At 46.5% G+C, this 22,106-nt stretch overlaps 1 protein-coding gene across 1 annotated transcript; it reads right to left on the minus strand.

The window, feature by feature from the left end:
- Positions 1–33: 33 nt before the first annotated feature.
- Positions 34–13,273, minus strand: nelfa (negative elongation factor complex member A). Its single transcript, XM_015946764.3, has 11 exons — positions 12,996–13,273; positions 11,702–11,873; positions 11,318–11,479; positions 11,143–11,232; positions 10,934–11,061; positions 10,788–10,857; positions 10,620–10,708; positions 10,435–10,543; positions 5,181–5,503; positions 5,001–5,100; positions 34–588 (listed from the first exon to the last, which is right to left on the minus strand). The coding sequence occupies exons 1-11, from the start codon at positions 13,203–13,205 to the stop codon at positions 404–406; spliced, it is 1,638 nt and encodes a 545-aa protein (XP_015802250.1). The 5' UTR covers positions 13,206–13,273; the 3' UTR covers positions 34–403.
- Positions 13,274–22,106: the final 8,833 nt, after the last annotated feature.

Consider the following 22,106-nt stretch of genomic DNA (forward strand, 5'->3'; position numbering starts at 1 on the left):
AAACTCATTTTAGTTAATAAAAAGTGGACTCACTGACCATGTAGTGATCTTTTATTTCATTTTGGTCGCCTCTAATGATGAATATCATCACTGCTGTTGGGTTGAAAACATTTGACATAAAAATGCACGCAGCTGCTCTTTGCTACCTCAGCAGCACAAACACTCTCTCTGCTCCCTCAACCCCCTGGAGCCGGCTCACTCATGAGATGATTGGAAAAAAAAAATCAATTAAAGGGCAAGTAAAAACAAACAAAAATAAGTTCTCCATTTTGGTGGCGTAGTAAAAGGGAGAATCTTTCTCTCCTCGACAGCCTCTCAGAAGTGGATTTGGCCCAAATGTCAGCGAATACTCGTACGTGTGCCTAAACATGTTCTGGGTGGTGGACTGAGCCGGCGAAGCTCCTCAGGAGGAGTTTGTGATAGGTTTGTATTTCTTCAGACGAGTCCACTGTCCTGTTGAATAGTTCATTTCGAAGACTGTGTCCACCAGCATGGTGGTGCTGCCGGTGCCGTCCGCCTTGGGCAGAACCTCTGTGTGCTCGCTCAGCTTGATCTGGATGATGTCGCCCTGCTCTGGGCATGGGTTCTCTGCAGGAAACACAAGGAGGTTCACTTGATTTCCCGCTACAGACACGTGTAACACTGAGTGAAAAAGCTGTTTTCTCAGAAGGCACCACCAAGAAGCAGAAATAATGTAATTGCACCTTAAGCCCCTCTCCCTACTTCCGTGATTACAGCTGCAGGAGGCTGCAGAACCAGACATCTGCAACCACAGATGCTCATCCCGTGTGATAACACTGCTATCCTGGCATTTTTGCTGTCTGTACACACGTGCATCTTTTAGTGTTGGCTGGGTTAGCTGAATTGATATGAGCAGGGTCAGTCTTTTTTTAAGGTGGCGCAGCAGTACCTTTTCCACCAGGTTAAATGCCACATTACACTCCCTTTGCTGTTCATTTGAAAGCATAACCGCAATTACAGACATTTTATCTCTCGAGATGAAAACTATGGTCTGTGTTAGCCAACTGCTACATGGTATTGTGTACAAATTCCCCATCTACCTTAAATTGTGCAACTTCTGCTGTTGTCTGTGAAACAAAGAATACTGATATAGAAGCTTGTCGATTTGAAAACTGAGCCATTGTTTTTTCCATTTTAAATTCATCCCGAGAAAGAGATTTTCAAAGTAACATTTTTTTGTTTTAAATGGTTGAATCCGATTTTTCCCACCGATTCTGATTTCCTGAATTATAATTTTATATAAAGACTTACCCCAGCTTTCCACTGGATGTGTAAACGGCGCGTAATTTAATACACGTTTTACACACAAAACGGTATCAAAATCGTTCCTCGCAGAAGATCGCAACAACCAGAGAACTGCAAGCTCACACGTGATTTCAACAAATCACGTGATAAGCAAACAGAAAGATGGCTGCATGTAGCCAAAGGTCTGGTTCGTTTTTTGTTCCGTTCACCTCGGCTACGGAGGGGTCACAGTTGGCACACATCTTTTATTGGTTAAGCAACTAGAAATCTGCATGTGACTTATTTTGAAAGTGTCCGGATGTTTTACGCGGCTTTCGTGTTTGGCTTCCTGTCTGGTCCTATCTGAACTACTTAGCTTGACACATTCTGGAAGCTTCATCGTCGTTCCCGGACCAGATTGGAGATGTAACCCCTCCAACGTGTCCTGGGTCGACCCGGGGGCCTCCTGCCGGCAGGACATGCCCGAAACACCTCCCCGGGGAGGCGTCCAGGAGGCATCCTGACCAGATGCCCAATCCACCTCAACTGGCTCCTTTCAATCCGGAGGAGCAGCGGTTCTACTCCGAGTCCCTCCCGAATGTCCGAGCTCCTCACCCTATCTCTAAGGCTGAGCCCGGCCACCCTACGGAGGAAACTCATTTCGGCCGCTTGTATCCGCGATCTCGTTCTTTCGGTCATTACCCAAAGCTCATGACCATAGGTGAGGATTGGGACGTAGATCGACCGGTAAATCGAGAGCCTGGCTTTCTGGCTCAGCTCCCTCTTCACCACGACAGATCGGCTCAGCGTCCGCATCACTGCAGACGCCGAACCAATCCGCCTGTCGATCTCCCGATCCCTCCTACCCTCACTCGTGAACAAGACCCCGAGATACTCAAACTCCTCCACTTGAGGTAGGACCTCTCTCTCGACCCGGAGTTGGCAACCCACCCTTTCCCGGTCGAGAACCATGGTCTCAGATTTGGAGGTGCTGATCCTCATCCCAGCCGCTTCACACTCAACCGTGAACCTACCCAGCAAGAGCTGAAGGTCAGAGCTGGATGAAGCTAGGAGGACCACTTCATCCGCAAAAAGCAGAGACAAGATTCTCCTGCCACCAAACTGGACACACTCACCACGGCAGAGTGGATTCTGGAAGCTTAACGTGCAAAAATTTATTCAAAGTAGGGGCTGCATGACTTAATTTTTTTTTTAAGTCAACCATCAAGTAATGAAAATCAAGTCGACTGCTCCACAGTAGCGAAACGCATCAGACACAAATAAAAGACAGAAAACATCAAAGGAAATGAGCCGACATGAACGATCGCGTGTTAAATTAGTTTTTGAGGTGGCGACACCTGATTTGATAATGTTACTGTGGCCGTGCTCAGGACGCAGATGTCTGGAGCGCATCAACAATCAGAGCTTTGCATGCGCAAGCTGGTTAAGGTTAGGATGGGGGTGAGGGGAAGGTTAAATTGCGTAAAGGTCACAATCTGGTTAAATGTCCGTTTTACGGTGGGCGTAAGATACCGACCCTCTGGCACAGCGCGTCGTATCGGACGCGCAGGGGCTCATCACCTGCTGTCTTTTCCAAGGACTGCATCTTGTCGGTCATTAACACGTGGCAGCGACTAGTCTATGACAGGCATAACAAGTCACTACAGAGCAGTGAGGTCGACTAGTTGACTACTAGTTGACACAACCACTAATTCAAAGCGTAAGTTTAGTAGAGCCGCGCAAAGCTACGATTCTGGGGCGTGTCCAAAATGCGATGCCTTGTGCCTGCTGGAAACACACCCATCCACGATAACGATGGCTAATTGCTGCGTACTACTTTCTGTTATGTCCATAAGAAACATCACCATCTCTGCATCAGTCTACAGGTGCTGGCCAGTAAATTAGAATATCATCAAAAGGTTGAAAATATTTCAGTAATTCCATTCAAAACGTGAAACTTGTACATTATATTCATGCAATGCACACAGACCAATGTATTTCCGATGTTTATTACGTTTAATTTTGATATTTATAGGTGACAACCAATGAAAACATCAAATCTGGTATCTCAGAAAATTAGAATATTCTAAAGGCCAATGAAAAAATGTTTGTTTCTCTAATGTTGGCCAACTGAAAAGAATGAACATGAAAAGAATGTGCATGTATAGCACTCAATACTTAGTCGGGGCTCCATTTGCCTCAATAACTGCAGTAATGCGGCGTGGCATGTACTCGATCAGTCTGTGGCACTGCTCAGGTGTTATGAGAGCCCAGGTTTCTCTGATAGTCGTCTTCAGCTCCTCTGCATTGTTGGGTCTAGCGTATTGCATCCTCCGCTTCACAATACCCCATAGATTTTCTATGGGGTTAAGGTCAGGCGAGTTTGCTGGCCAATCAAGGACAGGGATACCATGGTCCTTGAACCAGGTGCTGGTGGTTTTGGCACTGTGTGCAGGTGCCAAGTCCTGTTGAAAGGTGAAGTCTGCATCCCCATAAAGTTGGTCAGCAGCAGGAAGCATGAAGTGCTCTAAAACTTCCTGGTAGACGGCTGCATTGACCCTGGACCTCAGGAAACAGAGTGGGCCAACACCGGCAGATGACATGGCACCCCACACCATCACTGACGGTGGAAACTTTACACTGGACCTCATGCAACGTGGATTCTGTGCTTCTCCGCTCTTCCTCCAGACTCTGGGTCCTTGATTTCCAAAGGAAATGCAGAACTTGCTTTCATCAGAAAACATAACTTTGGACCACTCAGCATCAGTCCAGTCCTTTTTGTCCTTGGCCCAGGCGAGACGCTTCTTGCGCTGTTTCATGTTCAAGAGTGGCTTGACACACGGAATGCGACACCTGAATCCCATGTCTTTCATGAGTCTCCTCGTGGTGGTTCTTGAAGCGCTGACTCCAGCTGCAGTCCACTCTTTGTGGATCTCCCCCACATTTTTGAATGGGTTTGTCGTCACAATTCTCTGCAGGGTGCGGTTATCCCTAGAGCTTGTACACTTTTTTCTACCACATTTTTTCCGTCCCTTCGCCTGTCTGTTAATGTGCTTGGACACAGAGCTCTGCGAACAGCCAGCTTCTTTAGCAATCACCTTTTGTGTCTTGCCCTCCTTGTGCAAGGTGTCAATGATTGTCTTTTGGACAGCTGTTAAGTCAGAAGTCTTCCCCATGATTGTGGTGCCTTCAAAACAAGAGTGAGGGACCTTTTAAAGGCCTTTGCAGGTGTTTTGAGTAAATCAGCTGATTAGAGTGGCAGCAGGTGTCTTCTATATTCAGCCTTTTCAGAATATTCTAATTTTTTGAGATACCAAATTTGGAGTTTTCATTAGTTGTCACTTATGAATATCAAATTTAAATGTAATGAACATTGGAAATACATTGGTCTGTGTGCATTGCATGAATATAATGTACAAGTTTCACGTTTTGAATGGAATTACTGAAATATTTTCAACCTTTTGATGATATTCTAATTTACTGGCCAGCACCTGTAGGTACTTCTGCACACATACACGCCCGCTCATCTGTAGGTAAGTGGGCGTCTGGCACATTGACTAATGCTGAGCGGATCTCCATTCAAATTGCATTAGGCTCTATGGGACGGGGGACGAGGTTAGCAATAAATAAATAAAGATGTATTGGCTACATTATACCACAGTACAAGGTCAGACCATAACTTTTACAGATTTCTAAAAAAAACAAACAATCATACATCATTCCTGAAAGGGGGAAATCTTCAGATCTAACCTCACCTCTGGATCCAGCCATGAACCCCAGAATAAGGGCCTTCTCTGGTCTGGTGACCTTGTTGGCCGTTTTGAACATCTCCTGGGCGGCGTACATCTGGTCTCTCTGCAGAGCAGAAAACAGAAACGTCACTTCCACAAGTTTAAAAACCATCACCAACACGACTCTCTCTCCCTCCACTGTACCGTGAGTGAGAGGTTCTTTTTAGGCTGTGGCTGTGTGGGTGCTGGGGCGGGGGTGGCAGTCTGAGGGGTGCTGGGCGGCTGCGTGGGCGTCTCAGGCTGGCTGGCGGTTGCAGCTGCTGGGGGCCCATTGCTGGCTGGGGTGGAGGTCGGCGTACTGGGAGAAGTGGGGGTTGCAGGGTTTGCTGTGGTGCTGGCGTTGTACATGGGCGCCCTCTGTTTGTACTGGTTCGGTAAGGTGGTTCCAGCTCCAGGCCCCGTCGTGGGAGACTCCTCTGGCTGGCGAGCTGCCTGCAGCGCGTCCCGTCCCGAACCTCCAGCATTTGCTGAGAAGAAGAACAAAATGGTTCAGCGTAAGCAGGAAACAGATCTCTGTTCTCCTTTAAAAGGAACTCCAGCTATGAGGACGTGTGTGTCCTAATAAGCCACAAGTTTTCTGTTGTACCAAACTATGTTAGAAACATACAAAGTATTGCTGTTTATTTATAAATCTATAATATTTAGTACATTTTTTGACACGTAGGACGCCATGTTTTCCGCACACAATGCGCTCTGGGGGCGATGACGTATACTGGTTGCACTTGGAAGAATAGCTGTTGACGCTAGTGTTTGTTTAAACGCTCACCGTATTAATAATGAAGTAAAATGCTGCATTGTGCTGCTTTTGGATGTAATTTCCAGTCAGAGAGCAACAAGGGGAGTGATGGGAGTTTACAGCTTTCCCACTGGCAACAAGAGGAGACAGCAGTGGGAAGATGCCTGTGGACGGACACAACTTCCCAAAGATCTGCAGCTGTGTTCCCAACATTGTTCTCCTGATGAGTTTGAGGCTTATAGTCGACCACAACGACTTGAAGAGCTCACCAGAGCGGCTGGGTATAAGAGAAGGCTGAAACTAAATGCTTTCCCGACCATTTTCCCACACCAGGAGCCTAAACGCCCTCAGAGAGACGAGAGACGCTGGACTCTCCTGAGCCGACAACCCGCTCCTGCAGCTGCCGCTTCAGTCACGTTCAGCCAACCATCGGACACGCCACTCGTCACGGATGAAGCTGAACGTTCACCTCTCCCGTCAGTAAAACAAGCAGTAAGTGTAGCAACACGGTGTTCTCCACATATAGAACATCTGCAGAAATGATTAAAGTGGTTTCGCTGAATATCCTGATCATCTATGAAGCACACGACAGCTCTGGATGCTAAAACTCTCCTAAATCATTCATAACTGAATAAGTTTGATCACACGATAGCTTACCGTTAACTTCTGCTGACACAAGTGTGAGCTCTTAAACACTCTCCCCCTCGGTTACCATGGAGACGCATTTGCCGCACACGCACCACCGGTTTTGTCCTGCTCTCGCTTCACCCCGCCCTTCCTGCTCTTCATGATGACGCTCGTTTAGTGAAACGTGGTCAGTGATGTCATCATTAGTGTTTCACTCTGGTTCAAAGTGAAAGGGCTGAACAGATGACAAGTTGATGTCGCTGAACAGCAGGGGTGGATTTAGGACTGAAGATCCGGGGCTTAGCACATGCACACACACGTGACACACACTAGTCAACATCATATATGTCTTGTACCACATAATTTTTAATCTGAAGCTACATATTAAGCATATTCAGGGCAGAGTATTGTTCCTGTTAGTGTTTAGTGTGAGATGATAGTAAAACTGAAACTGCTCATGTTCGGGTGTTTAATGACATTTTTCTCGCTTTAGATTCAGGTTTCCATGTGGTTCTGCTACTTTTGGATCTATCAGCAGCATTTGACACGATCGATCATAACATCTTGATCACCAGACTTCAGACTTGGGCTGGCATTTCTGGTTCAGCCCTAGATTGGTTCAGGTCATACTTTTATAACAGGTCCGCTAGAGTCATGTTGGATGGCTGTTCATCCGAGTCACAACCACTCCGTTGGGGTGTCCCACAAGGTTCAATACTCGGCCCGTTACTATTTAACCTCTATATACTGCCCTTAGGAGCCATTTTCAGAAGGCACGCTGTCTCATACCATCTTTACGCTGATGACTGTCAGATCTACTTTTCATTCAAGCCAACTCAATCAATGCAAGTTCTGTCTGATTGTATCGATAATGTTAAGCTTTGGCTTGCTGATAACTTCCTCCATCTGAATGACTCCAAAACAGAAGTAATCGTTTTTAATCCTCACAGCATCCCGGCTACTCTTCAACCTGACCTCAACTATCTCTCACCTAATGTCTCCACTGTAATTTCCAACCTTGGAGTTAAAATAGACCAGGCTCTGAAGATGGATGCTCAGGTCAATAACACAGTTAAATCATGTTTTTACCACCTCAGGCGTATCTCTAAACTTAAGCACATCCTGAGTGTCCGTCTTCTCAAATCAGTAGTCCACACTTTCATCACTTCACGGCTGGATTACTCCAACTCCTGCTTATACGGCATCAGTAAAGCAGCTCAATCTAGACTTCAGCTAGTCCAGAATTCAGCAGCTAGGTTCCTGACTGGAGTTGACAGAAGACAGCACATTACACCAATTCTAAAATCTCTCCACTGGTTGCCCGTTCATCTCAGGATCAATTTCAAAATCATGCTGCTCACTTATAAATCCCTGAACAGTCAAGCTCCTCCATATCTGTGTCAACTCGTCCATTACTACAATCCGCCTCGTGCTCTCAGGTCTGAGGATAAGCTCCTCCTAGCTCTTCCAAACGCACGTCTGAAAAGCCGTGGAGAAAGGGCTTTCTCTGTCTGTGCTCCCAAGCTGTGGAATGCATTACCACTACTAGTGAGGCAAGCACCAACAATTAGCATTTTTAAATCTCGCATGAAAACTCACTACTTCAACCTTGCATATAATACATAATCATGGACCACTTTCGACATCTGCATTCTTTCTACAATAGAATGCACAATAATTAACATCTGTATTACTGTGGTTCTTTCATATGTTTTTATCTGTTGTTTCACATTCCTTTGCGTTTTTAGTGTTTTACGACTGTTAGTTCGAGTATTTTCTTGTTTTCATTTTTTCTTATAAACTATGCTTTAAATGTCATTCTGAACGTGTTAATTTAACTGTAATCTTTTAATGTACAGCGCCTTGTCTGGTTGTAATGCCATGTTGAATGCGCTTTATAAATAAAATGGTATGGTATGGTATGGTAAATATTCCCTTTCTTTCTCCAACAACTTTACCTGATAAGCAAACTTTAGGCAAACCAGCAGCATAACAAATATTTTCAAATAAGACTCACAAAACTGAGTCAACACCAGTATCATCAAAGCTGGGGTTCTGTCGTTGTACTTTTTGTCTAAAAAACACCCTTATGTCCATCTTCACACGTGTTTCAGGCAAACTGTAGAAGAAGCCAGGCACTGTAGAACAGCGGTTCCCAAACATATTTAGCCGTGCACCCCCTTCTATGTCCCGACCATGTCAACACCCCCCCCAGCCCCACATCAGGGATATATATATCAGACGTCAAGCTAGCCACTCGACAGACAGGGTTAAAAAATATGATCGACCTTTTTCCCCATCACTTTCATTTTTTAAATAGTAATTAATAAACATTCAGTACCATTACAATTTCCTTTGATTTAATTTTAAATAAATATTTAGAGTGCCCAGGTAGCACATAAACAATGCAATTTAACGGTTTTCTTAAAGCAGGAACGTTTAACCAGAGCTCTCTCCTTCCTTCTGCTCTGCGTAAACCTGAACTGATCACCTACTTGTGCGTAATCAAATGTCTGTAGGGGAAAAGATGGAAAAGCTATAGCCATGAGGTTCACTTTTGCCTCAGACAGACTTATTGCTATTTTATGGTGTGGCTGAATCTGCGATCCGCTGCCACGCGGACTGGAATAACAAATGCTGCAGTAACATGAGTTGTAGTCAGGTTCATGAGGAGTCACTGGCTGGAGCGGACTCGATTTTAATACGTCGTCCCAAAATGGAAGCTAATATGACCTTGAATGAAAAATGTTGTTATAAAACCTCTTAAAAGTTTTTATCACGGAGGCAGCGCTCATTTCTGCCTTCAGTCTGACGGCACAGCGCGTGTGCTTATTGAATCTGTATGTGTGTGTGTGTGTGTGTGCGGCACAGCTCCATGAGCCACTCAAGTCACCGCGTCTCGTTATTGGCGCTATTTAAACCAATGTTGTAAAATGACTTCTGCCAAGCCCAGATGTGCTCACTTGTGCACCCGTGGGCCGTGCTTCCGCTGGAACGCGTCTGACCTCTGACAGACGCACTCTGAACTTCAGCGCGCTGTTAATAGCCTGAATGGGAGTCATTTCTTGATTTATTTAGTTACATCCACAATGTTCTGTGTGTGAGGTTTACAATGTCAGAACACCTGCATGAGACAGGGTGTTAATTACAATCTGCCAGAATGACTCACCACCTTCAGATTTCTCCAACATTGTTAAAAATGATCAAATACGGAACAAATCGGCGTGCGCAGGCCAGAGTGCTGAAGCTCGGAGCGCATTATTATTATGAAGCTAGAGCACATGTGGAGGACATGCGCGCGCACACACACACACACACACACACACACACACACACACACACACACACACACACACACACACACACACACACACACACACACACACACACACACACAAGCAAAATATACTTGTTTTCAATTACATTTATTGGGCCCACTTACTTTTTCTTAGGCCCACCCACAAATGAGTTTCTGGCTACGCTAATGGTGACATATGACAGACTTCTCTGAGCTCAGCAGCCATTACACTTTTCACCTCGCGCACCCCCTAGTGGCAGCTCTCGCAACCCCAGGGGTGTGCGCACCACACTTAGAGAATCCCTGCTGTAGAAGAAGCCGGCTGCTGAAGGGCTTCTTCTTCAGTGGTGGAGGTTCAGGCAGGCTGTATACAAACTACTACCAGCTGCTCCCTCTCTGTTGGACTTTGGTAATGCATGTTACTTCCACATTTTAGATCCGGGGCTTTTCATAAAACATTCGGGGCTTGAGCCCAAGTAGCCGGGCCTAACCCCGGCCCTGCTCAACAGTCACTACAGGGTCCCAAAGCCGGCCGGTGCAACCATATGACGTCACTACCCAGAGTGCATTGCGACGCTAACAACAGCGGCGACCTACGAGTGAAACTATTTTTTACAAATGTTATTAAAATGAAGACGTTAAGGTTTTTTACACCACTTTAATATAACTGACACTAACATTTATCTTTAAGAACCACAAGGTTTTGTAACCTGGGTTCCTTTTAACACCCCACTAACCTGGCTGTGCCTCGGAGCTGGGAATGTAAGACGAGGAGGGAACCATGCTGGGTGTGGCTGGAAGGTAGCTGGTCGAAGGCAGAGGATTCTCGTTCAGAGCTCCCAGTTTCTGAAGCACAAAACCGAAAAGAAAAGGTCATTTTTAAGGCAATAAGAAAATCTAACAGGGTGCAGGTGTAGGGTACCTGTGCAGAGACGAGGCCTGCGGCGTAGTCTGGTGTGGTGTTCTCCACCACCGCCTCTTCCTTGGCTGCTTTCTCCACAGCTTCTGTTTCTACACCCATGAGGTGAAATGTAAGATTGTTTCTATCGTGCTCAACACGTAAAAAATAGAGATTTGTAACTAGATTTACCCAAAGTCTTTCTTCTCCTTTTGGCTTCCCTTCCAGCTCCGACCATGTCCAACTCTGAAATATCTAAAAGCTAAAAAAAAAAAAAAAAGCTTGAATAAAAACCTGCTCAAATTAATTACACAGGCAGAATATTACAGGAAACAAACCTTGACTCCTCTCTCCTTCCGTAGAGGGGTTCGCGGGGGAGCGATGGGTGTGCGGTTACTGGGAGGGCTGAACATACTGGGTGCTGTGGGGCTGCGGAACGGGGCCTTGGGAATCCCTTTGAGAGGAGCTGGGATGCAGATGGAGACGCACAAATGAACAACATCACGACTTTAGGAAAACCACGGAGCTAAATCCTGCTGTAACTCACTTGTCGTGTCGATCTTTTTCACCAGTCCCCTCCCTTTGGCGTGAAAAGGCACCCCGGCTGTCTTTTTGAGTTGCTGGGCCGTCTCCGTCGCTGCGGAGGACGCGACATCAGACCACTCGTTTGATGAATATAATTTCCGTTTTAATTATATCAGCAGAATTTCAAAATCACTCACATTTCTGGAGCAGTTCCGCTCTCAGCGTCGCACTCTTGGGCTTCCTCTTGAGCTGGAAATGCTTGACAGGGGGTGTGAGGGGTCCCACTAGAGTGGTGAGGGCACTCTTGTTCAGGTACTGACACTCCAGAGGAAGCATGGCCGATGCCTCGCACTCACTCACTGAGGAGAAGAGGTCAAAAACAGGACCGTAATTCACTAAAGTCAATTCATTTTAATAACATTTTAATAACTAGAGAACAAATGCCCGGGACATTTAGAGACCCAAATCACACAAAACTCATTTTATTTCTAGATTTTAAATCCACCATTATATAGTTGTATCATATGGGGTTGCTATTCACACTTTTCAAAGAGAGGGTCAACATAAAAAAACAGTCCGACCTTTCTCCCGGAGTTCTCCGAGAATATCCTGCACGTTTGGATTCTGCTCCTCCAAGTCCAGGTTAAGAGAGCCAGTCTCTGGGAAGGACTTGAGGATGTCTGCAACCATCAGCACCCAGGGCTCTGAATCCACCGTAGCCAGCTGGATGATCTCTGACAGGGCCTCCTTCATCTGGGAAAAGACAACATTTGCAGCATTCCAATTAATTTACAACTGGCAGGATTTTATTTAGGAGAGTCCCATTATGCATTTATTGAATTTTCTCTTGGACAACACTGACATTGCAGCAGACTTGATGCATTCATATCTTAAAATGGAAAAACTAATTTTCACAACTTGACCGGAGGGGTGTTTTTTGACTAATAGAAGGGGGAAGCAAGGCCATGGCAAAATTAGGAGGGGGAAAGTGGGGTCCGAGGTTGCGGTCAGGATGGCATTGGCTCACACTGGACCCCTTGTAGAACCACCCCTGCTGCACACCAACACATGGGCAGTTTGTTGATGAATCATGCGAGATGTTCTAATTTCAGACCTTACCACTAGATGCCAGCAACAGGTCCAAAATACCCAAATAAAGTTGTAATTTCCTTGAGTCTAAGCAAATGTAGACATATTGAAATTAAATTAGCATTGATTTGCATACAAGTGCTATAAACAAAATACAGTGAAATAAATACTCAAATATAAAAATATATATGTTTACTACTGTGTTATGTACCGTGCAGTTGTTGGAAACTAAATAAAACATGAGGGCAGAACATTTAATAGTTCAAACTGGGGGATAATAGCTTTCAGTTAAGACACTATTGAGTTTATTACATTTTGCAGTAAGATCATGAGGCGCGCTGTAGTTTGGCAGCTGATATGTCGGATTGAGAATGTTGGCACCGCCCTCCAGCCCTGCTAACTGCTGCGTCCTTTCCCTCATCGACCACAATGTCCGTGAGGAAGCCGTCAGGCTAACGTTACTCGCGCTAGCTGGTTAACCTCTGGTGGAAAATGGACTAACAAGTTAGCCATAAATCGGTTCTTTGTTTATGTGAATTCCCCACAGAATCCAGGCTGAGGTACAAACTTGGGAGAAAATACTGCAGAAAGTATATCAGGTTAGCTCGAGGTGTTAGCCGTCGTCGGTCACAGTTTCACACAGGACTTTTACTGTTGGACGCTCCAAGTGCTTTAATGCAGCGCAACTTAAACTATGGGGTATGTGCATTTCTTTGTCGCGAAGGAAATTTGCGAGCGCCTCTAACCTGTCGGTGTACAGAAAAAAAATAGGTATAACGAACCCACCTCGTCCACCGTCCGCCTGGGAAGATGCAGCATCCCGAGCAGCAGTTTCAGCTTCACCGGCGGCGACAAGCTGGAAAAACACAACCGTATGTTGTCGATTACCGACACGGTGAGGAGAGAGGCTATGCTCGGAGGCGTCCACAGCTCGTCCGTGGATCCCAGTTTGTTGTGAAGCCACAGGCCGGTGTCGCTGTCCTTCATCGACGCCATCTTGGAAAAAGAAGTGTTTTGAGTTCGGGCATTTTAACAGGCTACCTAAGAAAACATCAGTTAGGACCCCGCCCACACGGGGGGGGGGGGGGGGGGGGAGCGTAGCTATAAACCAAACACAAGATTAACGTAAGACACGTTTAAACTGTTTGTACAAAAATAAGCAATTTTAACACCGCATCTATTTATAACACTGCAGAAGTAATAGCTTTTTTTTTTTTGCTGCGGTCTGGTTTCAAAATACTTTTGATCTTAAATTGTTTATTATAAGTTATCAGAAAGTCCAACGTTTTTTTTAAGTTTATTTTCATTTATTCACAAATAAAAACAAAACACAAAACAGGTTTGCAAAAATGAAAAAGGAACAGAAAGAAGCAAAACTTATGTTATCTGTTCCTTTAACCAAAATAAATGCAAATGACAACAAAGTTATTATAGCTAAAAAAAAATGTCTGGACATGTTACTGTTTTAACTTTGGCAAAAAATGGAGCGGAAACAAATACACACACACAAAAAATGTCTTAATGAAAGGAGAAAACAATGCAAATCAAAACACACAATAAAATAGCTATAAAAAATACAAAGTAGAACATACAATGTGTGTTTTCCTTTTCATTCTCTCCGCCTCATAAATACGTTTATCTCATAGCATCATATAAGCTAAGCAATTCATTTTTGATGAGTTTATTAAGGGTATATATTGTTTTGGTATTCTTGATTTTGTTACTTTTGAAATTGGTTATATGTAGTTTCCAAGATAAATCCTCATCAGGGATAAATCATGGCCTTAACTTTGGCTGTAGTAAATCTAAAATTGTAACATCTGAGAATAGATGTATTGCCTCTCTAGAAAAAAAATCAATTAAATGCAACATGATTTAACTAATTATGACATAAATGTGAGTAAGCAGTGTGTGGTTGTTTTGCTATATGTGCTCCAAAAAAGGTATCTTGCCTCTGGTGCAATGGGTTAGTGCATTCAACTGTTAACTGAAAGGTAGGTGGTTTGAGCCCACCCAGGGATGTGTCTTTTTCCTCGTGAAGAAGCAATAATCTTATGAATTTTTATACAAACACAACTTAAAGGGGCCATATCAAGGAAAGTCCACATTTTGGAGCTTTTTACCAAGAAATATTGTTATTTCCTCATAAGAAATATACCCAAACCTGTTTTGGGATGCATTCATGCATTTTCCTGTCTCAGCTGCTAATTTAGAGTTTTACTTTGAAAATCTTGAAACGCATCGATTGAAGCTACTTGCATAATCAGGCATTTCTCATCTCCCTGAATCTATTCTGATCTGAAACCTGCCTCCCCCCAAAGGTACCGAAGTCCGTAGGCGAAACCGCAGTACGACCAGACCGGTCTCGAGATGTCTCCAGGTCACCACAGTTGTTTGCGTCTTAGGAATAACTCTTAAGGAGTTGAAGTTGGTTCAGCTTTATTCTGAAGAAACCGTTTATGGTCAGCTGTAGCATGCAACAGTTTTGACAGCTTGCCAAAAGATGCAATGGGAGCAGAGTTTCCCTCCGATGGCCAGTCAGAGTCACTGCACTACTCAGGAAGTGATGCAGTTTAAAAAATGGCCATATTTCGGTTTACTGATAAATCTGTAAAAGGGTTTTGCCAACAATCTCAGATACACACCTCCCTCATATATGAAGATGCTGATTTTGTGGATAAGAAAATATCTATGTGCAGTGACGTTAATTCTAACTTCCGTCATGGAGATATGGTGAGTGTGTCTTGTCCAGTCAGTGCGCTGATTAAATATATGGGTCATATATTTGATTTCATCCTTATTAATCTTTCAATGTAATAATAATATTCATTTCAACATCAGTAATTTAAGCACAGATTAATCAACATTTAATTTAACCATATGATTAGTTACTCAAATTGTTCATCCATCTTGTTCTGTGAATAAAAACCAGTCTTAGATAAGAGTGAGCTTGTGAAGGACCTTGGCCAAGCAACAGTATCTTTCTTGCAGATTAATAGCACCAGTTAAGACTTGTGTCTCCAAATGGCCAGATACTGAAGAGGTCAGAATGTAGATGGAAAACTGACCATTCCAGGAGGCTACAGTCTTCACAGTCAACCTTGATTGCACTTTATTTTGAAATGCCACATCACAGCTTTATGAACTTTGGGGAGGATGTAGTACTCGATGTGTACTTTAAGACTGAGGTGGAATGATGTTGCAGAATCAGACAGTTTTTGAAAAATTGACCATTGAATATAGTCAAAATTGTTTTTATAGCCAAATTTGATTGCACTTTATTTTGAAATGCCACATCAGATCTTTTTGAAAATTGGGGAGGCTTTAGTACTCAATGTGTACTTTAAGATTAAGTGGAATGATGTTGCAGAGTCAGGCAGTTTTTGAAAAAGAAACCATTCAATATGATAAAAATTGTCTTCATAGTCAACACACACACACACACACACATTATACAAAAAGGAAATAGGGGTTGAACCAATAACGGGGTAAACATTCTGATTGTAAACAACTACCTCTGCACTGAAATTGCACACACCTGCTGCTATATGTTTTGTATATTATTAGCGATATTTACCTGTTTAATATTATCTTATTGTTAGGGATGTTTTTTGTTTTGTTATTGTTGTGCATCTGCACTTTATGTAAATGTCTACGCATGGGACAGTGTGAAACGTAATTTCAATTCCTTGTATGGCAAGCACATTCGAAGAATTGACAAATAAAGTATTCTATTCTATTCTAAACTCCTGCCTCGTATCATCCTGGGTTCTGCATTTTGGGTTCCAACATCCCTCCAAAACGTGACAGAATGGAACGACCAACCCAGGACCCAGCAGCAACCCCAGGTAAACGGGATCTGAGCCATGGGATATACAATTTTTATGGTGACCCGGACACCTGTCGGACTTTTGCCTTGGACTTTGCAAGATTTTATGGCCTGGACGCTTTGGACAAGGACTTGATTATTAATATGGTGCTCCACCTAAGGGGACGAGCCCTGCAATGGGCTAGCAGTTACCTTGAGCGACATCCTATAGATGAGCTGGACTTTTGGGATTTCACAGGCGATCTGCGAGACGCTTGCTGCAGCCCACAAGCTCCCCCTTCAGCTCCTACACTCCTGTCCCATCCTGAGTCGTTTCAGACTATCCGAACCAGTTTCATCTCCTTCTCCCCTGTTCCTGCCGACGTCCTCCTCGCACCTCCGAGGAGACGCACTCGCCACAGACGTTGCAATCACCAGCAGTCTCCAGAGGCCAGAGCTGAGTCACCAATATTAGAGGTCCCGAAGGTCGCTTCGCATCCTGCTCCGGCGGTGGTCCCGAAGGACGCATCGCGTCCTGCTCCGGCGGTGGTCCCGGAGGACGCATCGCATCCTGTCTCAGCGGTGGTCCTGGAGGACGCATCGCATCCTGTCTCGGCGGTGGTCCCGGAGGACGCATCGCATCCTGTCTCGGTGGTGGTCCCGGAGTACGCATCGCATCCAGACCAGCTCTTCCACGAGGCTCCGGCCCAGCCTGTCCAAGAGGCTCCGCCCAGTCCGGCCCAGCCTGTCCAAGGGGCTCCGCCCAGTCTGGCCCAGCCTGTCCAAAAGGCTCCGCCCAGTCCTGTGCCTCGACGCCCCCAGGCCAGAAGTCGACGCCTCCTGTCTCAAGTCTCGACGTCCCCATCTCAGGTCTTGACGTCTCAAGTGTTCCAGTCCCCTCAAGTGTTCCGGTCTCCAGAGACTCGTCCGCTGAAGACCCTTCCTCGCCCTCCTCCTCCAAAGCCCCCGATCCCGAGACTTGCCCGGCCCCACCTCCTGGTTCCCCGTCGCCGGCCCCCCTGGTCCCTGGTCCCTCCTCGCCCGCCCTTGTGGGTTATTTTTTGTTTGGTCCCTCCTCTCCCGCCCTGTGGTCTCTCATGTCCTGTTTTGTCTTTGTCTTTTGTTTGTGATTTTGTCTTGTTCTGGTTTTGTGTGTCTGGTATCCGCCCTTGTGGGGGGTAGTGTCATGTTCTGTGTCCCTTTGTTCCCCAGATCCTCCAGTATTTTTATTTTATTTTATTTTTTACCGTGTCCTGTCTGGCTTTGAAGCAAACAGAATTGATGTCTGAATGCTGGTAACAAGCCTTACAGATTTACTCTCAGGTGGAGCATCAAAGCATCTGCTTTTAATGTCACTCCTGATACTTAAAACTTTACTGTTATTGTTTTTGAATGCTTTGTAATTCCGACCACACATGGAGACAGAGGTGAAAGAGAAAGGAAAAGACAAAAGGTGGGGAGGGGGGTGGGGGGGTGGGGGGTCCACAAAAATAAACAATAATGAACAAGAGTCTGCTTCTAGACCTGCAGAAAAAGACAAAAAAAAAAAAGCAAAAGTCCCAGAGATCCAGGCGCTGCCCCAGCACACAGGAACCCCAAGGAGACTGCAACCAGAAAGGCCCCCGCCCCCCTCGAGAGGCACAGAGGATCGCCCCGGGGGGCTACAACCAGCAGCCGGCAGAGTCCCGGGAGATATTAGAGGGGAGCCCACAGGCCCGCCCGCAGCCTCCCAACCCCTAGCCGGCCGAGCCCAGGACCCAGGGGTGACCACCCCCGCCGGGGACCCAGCAAAGCCCAGGGACCCAGACCCCACCAGGCAGCCAACGGGATTGATCAGGCAGATGCCAAAAATCTTAAACCCTCAGACCCGGTTGCCACAAACACTCAGGCAGACCAAGGCATAACCCCCCACACCAGGTGTGGCAGGGGGAGGGGGGACAAAGATCTATATAATCAAAAGAAGTTCCAGGAGAGGGGAGGAGTCAAAGCCCCCACCTGACATATACAGTCATACACAAACACAGTCACACACTCCCTCCCTCATGCGTCGGACACCCACTCATGCTCCCCATACACACCCTATTCATTCTGGTCCCGGTACTGCTGCACATTGGGTACAACCATCACCGGTAACCAGAGTTTGACCCTTTCTGCTGGGGTGCTGATGAGCAGGCTCACCCGCCCAACGCTGAGCACAGCAACCCACCACCCCGACCCCAACCAGATGGCCAGATCTCCCTCCTAGCCTCCAGCCCCAGGAAGCCAAGCGACAACAGAGGTGTGCTAAGACCCCTAGTCTCCCTCCGCCTGCTCCAATATAGAGTTGTGTGATCATGAGGTGTATTCCATGGCTGTGGTGAGTGGGCAGTGCGGGCATCATCCGGCCTATGCCAGCTGATGCCACCGCACCACCCCACTTACACCCTCAGCCCTCAGTGTCTAAGTGCGGTTTAAAATTGGAAGTGGGCACCGGCACCCGGGAGGAGGCTGAGATATCCCCCTGCCAAATGCCGTTGAATGTGCTCACTCCCAAGGCCCTAAGTGTGTGTTTGTGTGGAATGTTGTCAGTGGAAGTGTATAAGGTGCAAATAAAATTGGGGGGCAGGTTGCCACAGGAATGCGGAAATGGGGTCCATACCCGCACTCCCTGACTTGCCCACCCCCCAAGGTCCTATGTGTATGTTTGTGTGATGATTTGAGGGAGCAGGAGGAGAGAAATATGCGGGGATGGGGAGGAATGGCAGGTTGGGCTTAGCCCTCCAGGGAGCCAGCTCCCCTACTGGCCCCAATAGGCACCTCTGCTGTCAAACTGCCACCCAGGGCATGGAGACCCCAGCCCATCTTGCCAGGGCCCAAAGCAGCAGCATTACAGAGCCTCACGGAGTCCGAGGGCACCAACCCAGCCCCACCCCAGCAGAATATCTATGCCCATCCCTGTATTTGCACAACTTCCAGAATATATAAGACATGGGACATCCAGGTAAGGTTGGGTCCTCCCCCTCCTGGACCTCCCCCTCCCCTGTGATGGAACGGCAGAGGAGCCAAGGTCTACCTGAGGCCCCCGAACCCGGGTCAGGCACTGCTGCATGTTCCTGCCTTCTTCCCGGCAGCATACATGTCATGACATGTTCCAACATTCCTCCAAAACGTGACACAAACGAACCTTTGGCATTGTTTATTAGCAGAGTGAACAGTTATTCTACTTCACACTTGTATGTGTGAGGTATTAGACAAACCAAAATATTATTTTAAAAAAACATAAACAACACAAACACGTTTCAAATGTGATTACAGGAACGCCGTACGATAATTAAATAAAACGAGTAACTGAGTGAAGTGTTTGAGCAGGCCACCTTATTAAGCATCAATTAACCTTAAAACAAGCCTAATGCAACGGTTATACTGATGTAATAGCATTAAACCAGAACTTATTTTGATTTTACGCACACAATTCCAAGTGGGATACAGGAAAAACGAACTGCTACTTAAACTTGCAACCTAAACTTCATCTGTCTCTCGGCAGCTTCTCTCTTTTTTTATTTCTCCTTTTCTCCAGCACAGGCCGCTGCTAGCCATGCCCTCTTCTTAAAGGCCCAGCACCACAGTCCGAAACAACTTTTCTGACATCACCCCCGAATTCACCTGTGAAAATCTCGTGAACATAGGTGAGGTTTGGAAGGTAGATGAACTGGTAAATTGAGATCTTCACCTTCTCAAGAACAAGACCCCGAGATACTTAAATTCCTCCACTTGGGGCAGGACCTCATCCCTGACCTGGAGAACATATATTCTACCCTTTTCCAATTCATGACCATGGTCCCACATTTAGAGGAGCTGATTCCCATCCTAGCTGCTTCACACTTGCTGCAACTGCTCCAGTGAGAGCTGGAGATTGCATTCTGATGAAGCCAACAGGACCAAATCATCTGCACAAAAGAGACCTGAAGCTTAGGAACATACCCTGTGGTCAAACATTTTAAATAAGGGAACCACCACCCCAGTCAACCAATCCAGCAAAAAAGCCCCCAATGTCCATGAGATATTGCAGAGCTTCATCAAGCCAACACAGCCTTAAGGAACTTCGAGTGGATCTCATTCTCCCCTGGGTCCTTGACACCAAGGACCTTTTGACCACCTGTCATGTTAGGGTGGAGGTGGTTGACACAGGACATGAAGAATCAGTCTCGACTCTGCAAATGAAAACAAACAGGGGTCTATTTGAAGGACAACTAAGCCTGATTCATGCTTCTCCGTCTGCGTCAGTGCGGAGACACGCAACGTCCTTGCGGGCCTGCTGGAGAGCTCCGCAAGGACGGACGGAGTCAAGCTCTCTTTTCTAAACATCCGTCAGTCGAGACGGACGACGCAAGCTTGTGATTGGTCAGGACGCCGCTGTTGTCTACACCGCCGCCATTGCGCCCTCAAAAACATAAAGAGAGCTGAGGATAACAAGCGGCAGACACGGAGAAGCTTGAAGAATACCTCGCGAAAAAACTCTAAAAACATGGTCAGAGGTGGTGAGCGCATGGAGAGGTGGAGGAGAATGAGAGACAAATTTGTCTGTGTTAAAAAGTCTCTTATATACAAAAAACACACAATCTAAACACACTATCTTGGACCGGATACATGACAGGATACCACAGAACAGCGCTACGCCCTCTGTTGCCCTGCCGGGCAATTGCTTTACAACACTCTCCAGGAGACGGAGAAGTATGAGAGCAAAATGTCTCTGTCAATCCGTGCGTGTCTGTCCCTTGCGGAGCTGACGGAGAAGCATGAACCAGGCTGGTGCACCACAACGTGTGGTGATCGGTCTTAGGCTCGAGAGGTTCAGGAAAACCAAGAGGAGTCAACAGGCTGCCAGACGGGTTGAAGATGGGAGGCAGGAGCTGAGGCTTACTGTTTGTGGGTAACTGGGAGATCGAGGGGGAGACGAAAGCAAATCTGAGGAAGTGGTGAACTCAAAGGCAAGAAATGGGCTTGATGACTCGAAAGGGGTGCTGCCAGGGGTGGACTGGGACCAAAATTCACCCCTGGCATTTTTACGAATCGTCGGCCCTCCCCAATGGGACAGCGGTGGGGGTGGGGGGTGTTGCCGCCCGCTGACTCGTCTCTAGTCCGAATGTGAGATCTAATATGGACTGGGACTGTTAAATTACAAGCAGGGCCAGACCGCTGTGACCAGGAGGCCTGGCCTTCCAGATCAGCTCATTCTTCACGGGTGGAGATCAGCGGGACATTAGCTACATGCTAACGCGGTAAAACAACTCCTACATCATCGCTCTACCGTGTTTTTCTTGCTAAAAATGCCTGGAAAAACTGTTAGCTTCAGGTTACCATGTAGCTAATGTTCTGCAGATCACCAACTGTGGAGTAGTGTCGGCCCAAGCTGGGCAAGCAGCCCACTTGGCTAAGCGGCCCACCAGGACAGTGCCAGAATGCCAGATAGGCCAGTCCACCCCTGGGTGCTGTCAACAGTTCCAGGAGGGGTGACCGGTGAGTAATATAATCAGGGGTGACAGTCAGTAACCAGTACACCTGCTCCCTTCCTCTTCACTCACCTCCTCAGCAGTATTTAAATCCAGTCGTATTCATAGCTCCTGGTCGACAGGAGGTGTAGGGTGGTCGAAATGTAGAGCCGAGGTCGACGTTGTGTCTGGCAATGACTGTTCGGTAGACTTTCAGTTGGCTTTCGGTGGTTGGCCAACAGCCTGTACAGACCCGGTAAGACAGCGGTCCGGCTTCGCTTCGGCTCAGCCTCGCTTGTTGTGGAGAATGGGGATGAAGGGGGCGAGTAGGGCTGGAGTGACTGTTCAGTCGGTGGGGGCTGCAAAGAGGGATTGTAGGAGCGGCAGTGATGCGTTGGATTGTGACTAGAATGCTCAGCTAAAGCAACAGAGGCTGGAGGAGGGTGGCTTTGTGGTTCATGTCAGGGCGGTAGGTGGTGGGTGTTTTGCTACCTCTAACCCAGTGGCGGTGTCCAGGGAATTGATTGCTGTGTTAGGGGATGTGTCAAACTCTACCGTGGTGTTCAGTGGGCTGTTCGTGGTGGTGTGCTGGACTTAGACCCAATGCCTCAAAGCACTGCG

Source organism: Nothobranchius furzeri, chromosome 2, assembly GCF_043380555.1.
Source record: "Nothobranchius furzeri strain GRZ-AD chromosome 2, NfurGRZ-RIMD1, whole genome shotgun sequence".
Taxonomy (NCBI): Eukaryota; Metazoa; Chordata; class Actinopteri; order Cyprinodontiformes; family Nothobranchiidae; genus Nothobranchius; species Nothobranchius furzeri.